The 9943-nt window shown below is 40.8% G+C and overlaps 1 protein-coding gene across 1 annotated transcript; it reads right to left on the reverse strand.

The window, feature by feature from the left end:
• Positions 1-3108: 3108 nt before the first annotated feature.
• On the reverse strand, positions 3109-5763 carry LOC117231672 (pro-resilin-like). The gene is made up of 2 exons (XM_033490325.1): positions 5422-5763; positions 3109-4853 (listed from the first exon to the last, which is right to left on the reverse strand). The coding sequence occupies exons 1-2, from the start codon at positions 5698-5700 to the stop codon at positions 4359-4361; spliced, it is 774 nt and encodes a 257-aa protein (XP_033346216.1). The 5' UTR covers positions 5701-5763; the 3' UTR covers positions 3109-4358.
• Between the last annotated feature and the right edge of the window lie 4180 nt (positions 5764-9943).

Below are 9943 nucleotides of genomic sequence, written 5' to 3' on the forward strand. Positions count from 1 at the left end.
GAGAGATGTTCACTGTTCAATGGTTTTGTCTATTTTTCCTCAGGTGTTCTCGTCTCATTACGGAGGAAAGCTCGGTGTGGGTGCGCCCTTTTTAATTAACAACGCGGATTCGCTGTTCGCACCTTCCATTAGGAAAAGTGAGGATAACGATCCACGATGCCAATTGGTTATGGTCATTCTTTCAAAAGGATGATTGGAAAGTAATTCTGTTATATTTTATGATTTTTATCGTTTGTAATACACGGTTATTTTTTCAGTTTTTTCATCAGTGTAAAAATTTAATTAACGCATTAAAATTAATTAACGTCTCTGTCTAAGAAAAATGGCAGTATTTTAAAAAATATCACAAGAAAAATCGAGTTACATGCAACGGATGAAAGCAACGGAAAGTGTCGATACAATTGTCGGTAGTAGTATTGTTACCAGGTCCCATAATTATAGAAGGCGACGTATCTTGCTTTAAGAAGCTCGTTAAAAAACGCATCCGTTGTCGCGTTAATGAAGACATCAGCCATATGTTGGGCAATCGGCATTAGGCTCAAAAGCTTGTGGCGCAGAAACAGGATTAGCGAAAGTAAAGCAGACAGGGCCATTGTAAACGCGCACATTTTACGAGCCGGCTGCTCGACAAATCTTCTTCCCATAATTGGCCGAGCAGATCGCATTGTGCGTCATCGTGCCCGCGTTTTTCTCTCCTTTCACACGCTGCGACTTCTCCGGATCTGATAGATCGTCCGATTACGTGTTTCTCGTGGAAAAAAGTTCGTTATGAGCTTCGAGACTGAAAAAGTTGAAAAAGGAATTCGAATTCTACGTTGTTTAAAATTGTTGTATTAAAATTATCGGGAATTATTATCGTATTAAATCCTAATCTTACATTATTTAGAATTGACATATACATTTTCAATATTAAATTACTTGGAATATTTTTATCATTTCAATGCGAAGACAAAGAGCTTTTTATGTTCGCGTTAAAGTATTCATTTCTTTTGGAAAAGTACATGAAAAGGAGGTTAGATATTGGTTTATTGGATGAAAATCTCCGTGCGATTGACTTTTTAAAAGAATCCTTTTTGGGACATGGAATTCCACTTTGCAATTTCATCCAGAACTGGAGCACGGATGGACCTCATTGCGTGAGCGTTTTTCCTCCTTTCGCACGGCTTCTGCCTGGCAGGCACGTTTATGGATTATGTACGGCTCTTACAAAATTCCACAGAGAGTCTCACAGTTCCTCTTCTCTCCTTTCCCCTTTCTCGACCTCGCCATCCCTGGCGAAGAGTCGCGGCACTTTCCCTGCTGGACGTCGTACATACGTAAGTCCTTTTAAAATGGCCGAATCAGAATTGACATTCCGATTTTCTCGTTGTTCATAGAAATAACATTTTCTCAATCGCTATTATTCCTTTGTTAATTCCAAGGACTAGAACGATATTTGTATATACATGAAAAATAGTACTCCATAAATTTCGTCATTTGTTTAGCTATCTCATATTTTTCCTTTGAACAATCAGATGAATATAGAAGATGATAGTTTCACAGTGTATAAAGAAGTTGTTTGGTAGTGTTTGAGCAACGAAGAACATCCTATGAAAGGCTCCAAGCCTTTTCACGCAATATCTCCTCCACGTTTTTACTATTAACGCCTTCCGCTCTCTCGATAGTATTTTTTTTTTTATTGTCCACGATATCTCGCCGACATCAAATATTTATTTTTTTTCTGTAATGTGTTACACGCTCTCTTGCGCAAAATCAGCCCGATAAAACACAACGACGTTACCAGGAATACGGAGAAATATCCAGCCTGATGATTTAATTTAGCTGTAGTATAGCGTTCGCGACTTATTCTTCATCACGGCGTGTTTAATTGCACCAGGCTCGCATTGTGTCCGAGACGCTGGCTGATTACTTAATTCTAGCATACGTTACACAATTTCTAATTACCCGAGCCGCGGAACTCCTGGTGATCCTAAATCGAAATTGTTTCGAAAGCCACAAGAATTTCCTATTTCGTGAGAATTTCTATATTATCGATTTAATCACATCGCTTTCAAACAGTGCAATAAGATCATCATAAAAGACAGACATTCCCATTGAACATTATGGATTTCATAAGGCAGGCACATCAGCTCTTCTAATGGAGGAAATTCTAGCGCTTGACTTCAATAAATCTGTTACGTGTACCGATTGCACAAACAACGAAATCTAAACACGCGTAAGCGATTTCACGAGGCGTATCGCGGCGTATTGCTTAGCGTCTAAACGTTTCCATTGGTTACGGACTTACGTACGTCGAATCACAGTTGAAAAATTTCCTGTAAATTTCTGATAACACGGAATACTATCTCGTCGAATTGATTTATAAAATTCAAATGACGTTAATAGTAGAAATCTTCTGATCGGTTATTATTTGCTTCTCAAAAATACATTATCCGAGATAAAATTGAAACCTCGAGACAAAATTTCTGTCTACACAAGATACTATTTCGTCGAATCGTCTGTAAAATTCTAATGACGTTCGTTAGAAATCTTCTGATCGATTATTATTTGCTTCTCGAAAGTACGACATTATTCGGTAATAATTCAAAATCAAGAGTACACAACATGCGCACGTAGTAGAGTCTCGCTCACGTTGAAGCGAGTAGAATAGCGAAGTGAAGCTACTTTCGAATCCCTGACCGGTGTCCAGGCTTCTTCGATCCGCTTTACGAGCATCTGTTAAACGCAGCTCGTGAGAATTTACGTCATGTCCAAGCTGGAGAAGCCCGTGAGCCCAGAGGCGGTCTGCGAACGAACCATCGCAGTCGGTTCTGATCGGTACAGTGAAAGGAGAAAGGCGTCTGTTGAACGAGAAGAAAAAAAATTGGTCGTCTTTAAAGGAGGAGGAATATTCACGTAGCTGCGAGCGAACGCCCAGAGGTCACGAATGGCATGGGACCTAGAGTAAGAACTTGGTGGTTGTAATTGAGGAAGAGACCAAATCGATAAGGAAAAGAGAAATTAAGGACAAGGAAGAGGAACAGCAAAGGATGGAAAAGCGACCAAAGAGTCGTCGTTGGTGAAAAGACACGTCGAAATAGAACACAGGCGGCTGTTTCAACGGTGGCGACGTTTTTTTTTATTTTTTTCTACAAAAAAGCCTTTATACAAGTATAAAAAAAGATGCGTAGTTAAGGAATAGCGTTTAAGACATATAAAAAATATAATGTATTTGTGTTGTGTTTCTTGTATGTACGTATGTATTTCGTGTCAGCGTTCGCTCCGTTCCTCGAACTCATTTTTATCTTTTATTCCTCGTTTTTCATTACTTTTTTCTTTTTTCTTTTTAGATAAGTTGTTCGATCTTCCTTGAAGTAACTGTTAGACCAGGTTCGATGATGTACGCGTTCAGTTCCTCCTCGTACTGTCGGATGACGCAGCGAACGCTGTGGAAAGCGTGTGTAAATTGTATTTACAAGGCGCGTTCTCGCGCCGATCACGGCTTCGACTTCGGCTCCGGCTCCACGGCTATGCCATCTCGAAGTCATAACGAATGTAACTTACGTTGAATCTCCTATGAGATCGTTCTCGATAACGATTTGTTTCTTTTCGTGTTTTCGACTCGTATGTTTCTATCACTGGTTACGATTTTGGATCCCTCGTGGATCCGACCGCGACGACGACGATTTTGGTACGATAAGAAGATTGACACCTCGTCGACGCTCAGATCGTTAGATCTATATGGCCGGTTCGTTCGAACGTTCAAGTTCACTCCTCGAACCCTGACCCGTTGAAGCGACGACCTTTTATTCTCCAACGAGCCAGTAGCCAGGAGTTTCTGTTATCTTTTAGTACGTACGCCCGCGATTCCTCGGAGGATCGTGGCCCGTTGAAACGACGACGATTTGATTTCAACGAAACAGAAGCCTCTGGAATCCCTGCTCGATGTTAGCTTATACGTACACCTTTGATTTCATCCTCGTCCTTTACCCCTGAGAATCCTGATTCGTCGAACGACGACGACCCTCGTGCTTTGAAAATAGCACCATCTTTCTATTTTCTATTATAGTATTCTTTTCAACGATCCGTCAATTTTACGACGACCTTCCGAGCGGACTTTAGAAGAGGATAGGTTTCGCTTGAAAGAAATTCCTCTGTCCGGTTATAGAAACCTGGATTGTCCTGTGTTTTACTATCGATTAATCTATTTTTGGTTTTTCTCGATTCAACCTTAACCTTCGTTTCTCTCGTTCGTTAGGAGTTTCAGCTCGGAAGATAGTCGCGGTGGTCGACTGGTGTCTTCACTCGCTCTCACTCTTTCTCTCCCTCTCTTGCTCTCCCATCATCCAATCTGTAGTTTAATCTGATGTATGACCGTTTTAGTACGGTGCACCGTAGCTACCGCTTGGCCTGCTTGGTACTCCGTAGCTTCCGCTTGGTCCGCTTGGATAGCCACCAGACCCATGGGTCACTTGGTTGAACTGTGCCACTTGGATGGCCTGCCTGATTCCTTCGAGATCGATGCCTACAACGCGTGTCTGGTAACTTGGTACACCGTAGGACGAGCTTGGTACACCGTATTGACTGGATGGAGCGCCATAGCTCGAGCTAGGGGCGTAACCACCACCACCACCTATGAATCCACTGCTCTGTTCTTCCCTCAGCAAAATCTGACGGATTTGTTCGAGCAACGCGCCATCGACGGATGCTCCCTCGCTGGTTTGGTAGCCGGTTGATACAGCGGTGTATCCACCACCGCCACCACCGCCACCACCTATGGAGTAACCACCCCCTCCAGATGGCCTGCTGTAGCTGTAGCCGGACGAGATCGGTGGTTCAGCCAGGGCGAACCCTGCTAGACCGACTATCATACACTGGAAAAACGAAAGACATCAACCACGTTAGTGTCTGTTGTATTCAAGATTATCATTCTGAAATTATTATCATTATAAGATATAGAAAGCAGTTAGAAGCGCGATACCTTCGAGAAAGTGCTGTTTGAAAGAGGAGATTCGGATGTACAAAGTTCAATCAACCATAGGGAAAAAGAAGACGCGAAATCGCCACGATCGTTGAAGCGTAGTTGAAGTTAAATAGAAATCACACGACCGAGAGGGAAAGCAGGAGTGCAAGATATCGTTAACAGGGAAACTCGATAAATACATGCATCGAAGTAACTGAATAGATAGAAGGTAATCCCAGCGGAACATAACGGAGTTTCCGGTTCGAAAATCGATACAGGGACACAAAGTTTTAACAAGAATCGGGGACACGAATCACTTTTCAAATATCCCGTGGATCTCACTTTTTTAAAAAGATGTCTACACTTTGTCCATGCACACTCGCATTCGCTCTCTCTCTCTCTTTCTCTCTCTTTCCTTCTTTTTCTCTTTCGTTTGATTCAATTTAAGAATAATGTTTAAAAGATTTCAGCGTGCTTACCGCGATCAGAGGATTCATGTCGGCTTCTGCGATGCCGCTCTGTTCTGTGACTCTGAGCAAGGTAGACCAGGGTCCTTTATACCCCACGAGAAGCAGGGGGATACTTGAAGCCCCCACAAAGAAGAAGAGACGGGGGCCTCTCAAGTGAGAGTAATTCAGCTGTGAGACGATTCTCTCCTCCCCTCTCCCTCCATGCCTCTCCTCTGTCCTTTCGATTGTGTTTGTTTCTCTCTTTCTCCGGTGGACGTTACACCTACCACGTCCTCGTTGCCCGTCCATCCACAATCCCTCGACCCTCTGCCCTCAGAAATAACCGATTTTGGACGATCCTCGTGTTGCAAAATGTCTCTCTCTCTCACTCTGTCTTTCTTTCTCTCTTTTTCTCTCTCTGGCATCCACACGGCCAACGGGCCTCAAGTTGCGTCCTAGACCTAGACTCTTGGTACACACTTGAAACATCGAGCCTTTGGATGATTTCACAAATGTAGGTTTCGAGCCGATCGTATGGCGATGCTCGATCTTGGTCCGGGTTTCTTTTACAATTACATGGCGCAATAACGTTTCGAAGAAATTTAACGAACAGGTGTTCGATAATTTTACGCTCCACTTCGCCATTTTTTGGTTTTTCTTCTGTAAGAGATCTAAAAGACCGCAATGTATTTTTTAAATTGGAATAAGAATATCTTTTCGAATGGATGTAATATCTGAAAATTACAGATTATTTGAATATTTATCAAGATACGAACATAGATATAGGATATTTATTTATTTATATTGGAATCAGAATATTTCTCAAATAGGTGAAGTGTAAATTCTATATGATTGGAATAATTATTTAAATATAAGCGCAGATATGGAATATCGATTTATTCAGACCAGAATTGGAATATTTTTTAAATGTATAAAGCGTCTACAAATTCATTGCGAAAAGATTGCGAAGAAGTGCGATGTCGCCAACGTTCTGGCGTAATCGTTCAAGTTCTAACTCGATATCGATTGATTCGTACGTTGGTTAATAAATGCGCTTCCAAATCTTGCTAAAATTCCCGTCATTTATATTCCACCTGCGTGTTTGCAGGAGGCACGTAGACCCATCTATCTAAGTAACATCGCAAGTAAACCAACGGATTCTTCGTTTTTTTTTTTTTTTTCATGATACTTTAATATATTTATTCTAGTACCTTACAACGTCTCTATTCTTCACCTTACTGAGAAATCCGTTTTTACCCAAGGAAATTTCACTCTAGTATCGAATGCAATAATACGACCAAGCGATTTATGCCGCGAACGGAAATCTCATAACCGATTTCCGTGTTCTCGTCGAACCCGTTTTGTTTTTAGATCGCAGGAAGCGAGACGATATTTTATTTTCATATTTAATCCGTTAAATACATCCATCTTTCTACTTTTCAACCTGACAATTCTCTGAAAGCGATATTCTTCAAATAATCCAATTACCATTAACGATTTCTAGATGTTTTTCACATCTTGCTAATGACTAATCTCATCATGTGACAAGCTTATGGAACATCGTTCACTAACGAGAAGATTCGATCCAGAAGTTTGCACAGTTCTTTGTGTTGATTTTATGTAACCTGGTTACGTAGTCTTAGCCTGAGCGAAACATGTCGTACGAACATGTCGTACGAATATGTCGCAGTCATCGAGCGTATCCTACAGCCACCCGTTAGATCGTTGATCCCTGATCTCCAGAGGGAGAGTATCAGGAAGAAAAGTGCGCGATCAACTGTCGTATCATCCTTGTAGAATTTCCTTGCGTCTCGAGCAATCATCGTCGGCTCTCCTAACAGCGTGTTCATCTTAAGGTGCATCCTTACCGGTATTCATCAAGATCTCGTGATCAGCTCACCGCCTGTTACTATACTATAGCAAGTAATCAAAGTATCTTATACATTTTATATTTCTGGCACGTTCTACGTAATTTTACATCTCTAAGTTTCCTGCGAATGCGTACAAATCCGCAGTCAAACAGTAGGAGAATTTGTGCAATCGTCTTGCAACTACTATTTGCTAATATCGTTCGCGGTGAGTACGCGCCTTTATTCGTCTTCGACTAATACGTTTGTATACATTTACGTCCATCTATTTGCAAACACAGACGCGTACGTTCACGGAGAAATATTAGACGATATCGAACGGTTGTTCAGCTGGTTGGTCAGCACGTTGGCGATGGTACCACGAAATGAGAGGGAAAACGCTTTCTTCGTTGAGGAATTTAATTATCCGGCTCGTGAACTCTTGACCCACTTTTCGACACGATTCCGATCCAATGTTTCTGTCATCCTTCGCCTCTTTCTTTGCCTCTGTTCACCGGGTTCGCCTTATTTCCGGCCAGATTTGCGCGTCCCACGAGCGCGTGTGCGCGGTCAGTCGTTGCTGCGAAGCTTTTTCTCGCTGATCGTCGAGGCGAGTTCGTGTCGCTCGTTGGAAAAGCGGGAAGTAAGATGGATTTCGATGCTCGCTTCGGAAACCGTTCGTTGGTTATCGATAAAGGAAACAGGAAATTAGACGTTTAGTGCACCGGCAGATATATCGTTTCTGTTGATTTTTGCTCGATAACAGGGGGAGAGTCGTGGTAAAGTTGCAGTGTTACGAAATATCTACGTACACTGATGCCGAGAAGTCTTAGGATAGTTATTACATCCGTGTCTGAAAGCTGAAAAAGCTAAGTAGTCGAGAAAGAATGTCGTTTAATATAAAATGTATTTTGTACGATGATAAAAGTAGCTAAATCTACTAGGCGCTGATGTATTAATAACATTATTGAGAAACGTATGGAATTGTAAATTTATAATTTACATGGAATATTGAAATTATACCGAAAACAAGAGGTCTTAAGACTTCTGAGTGGAAGTGTACGTGCTCAAGACTCATTGCAATGCTGTTTCTTTGGAAAAAAAGTCACATTCTAAACGCATAAGTAATTTTATGCTGGGATTCATCCTTATGGTAATTCGCCTCGAGTGAAAGTGATTTTTATTCGAATCGCATTTGACCTGAAATTTTTTTCTAATCATTCTAGAATGTACCGGGGATATATTCTCGTAATTCCACTTTTGTTAAACGCGCCGATGTACGTTGAGAAGAACGGAAGCTTCGATGAACATTAAATCTTCGGAATCATTAACGACAACGACTGGTATAATGTATGGTCCACGATAATACCGTGCATCGCGGGGTAATTTATCCCGGTGCATTTAAACGAATCGAGCAAGAGAAAGCCAAAGCTGCGGAGGTGGAGCGCGCGAATCCTGCTTTTCATTATAAAATTAAATGGATCGTACGGTACATACGCGGTATTCTTTCGACAACTTGCAAGATTCTTTAAATTATATTCAACTTCTCGTAATTATACGTTTTGTATGAATCATCAATGCCGATATCGAAGAGTGAAATTGTTAAAATATTTTTCAAAAAGGGGACACGTTCTCTTTTACGACGACCAAAAACCAGAAGAAAGAGAAAAAAGTAAAAAGACGTTGACCTACTCTGCGGATTAAGTGGTGAAATATCGAAGGCAGTGTCGCAGTATTAGTTCGTCCAATAAATTCCTGCTGCGATTCGATCCTACACCTTTCCTGAACGACACGCTACTAGCATGAGCTTACAAGATCAAGTTCAATTTAGAGAAGACACTTGAAATGAAGAATCAGTGAATAACAAGTAACGCAGATTATTTAGGAGGAATAAATATGATAGGTAGAGGGCGGATTTTTATGTATTTATAGGAATTTTCAAAGTACAAAATTACATGGAATATAGGTTCGAGGTTCTTTTTAATTACATGCTCAAAAATATGAACTTGCATAGAAATTCGCAGATTAATAATAACTAGGATGTCGTTGGTTTTGTAACTCTGATGTTACTTAATGGCTAAAAAACTGTATTCTAATATAAACTACTTAGAAAGAGGAAGAAATCTTCTTCTTCTCTATAATTTCACGACTCTACGTTGAGCAGAATAACGAGATGACTTGCAATTTGTAAACTCTGATTGTAAGATTTTATTTGATTTATATTTGATATACCTTGATTTATTATCTAACTTATTCCTATTATACAAGACAATTTATTAGTACCAGTAATTTATGGCTGGCTACTTTTACGTGTTACTGTACGTGTATCAGTGCAAGAGGATCCTAGTATCTGAAATCTTGAATATTCCAAAATAAACTATCTGTTGATGTATACAAAAATTTAGGAATGGATCGGAAGTTGAACACGCCTAAACAAGAGGAAAATGAATAACAAGTAAATCAAGTTTGTTGTGCGTAAAAATACCACGTATCCCTTGAAGCAATTCAAATACACGTGCGTAAAATAAATGGAGAATTAACTGCAGATTAGTTGAAGAGGCGCTTGTGAAAAATTTCGATTTCCTTGATGCCTGCCGCGATTCATCTCGACTCGTCGATCCCGATGACTCGTGATATTCTTGAGCCCTCGAGTCACGTCTCGTCGTGTACTGCATCCGAGTTTCTCGGATATTAATGTTGCAGGG

This window comes from Bombus vosnesenskii, unplaced genomic scaffold (genome assembly GCF_011952255.1).
Source record: "Bombus vosnesenskii isolate JDL3184/JDL3185 unplaced genomic scaffold, Bvos_JDL3184-5_v1.1 scf7180000013273, whole genome shotgun sequence".
In the NCBI taxonomy this organism is placed as follows: domain Eukaryota; kingdom Metazoa; phylum Arthropoda; class Insecta; order Hymenoptera; family Apidae; genus Bombus; species Bombus vosnesenskii.

Excerpts from the sequence above, each read along its gene's own strand:
- LOC117231672 (XM_033490325.1), bottom strand. The coding sequence starts at position 5,700 with ATGGACGGGCAACGAGGACGTGGTAGGTGTAACGTCCACCGGAGAAAG. Across the intron at positions 4,854-5,421 it reads ACATGAATCCTCTGATCGCG|TGTATGATAGTCGGTCTAGC; the intron begins GTAAGCACGCTG and ends TCGTTTTTCCAG.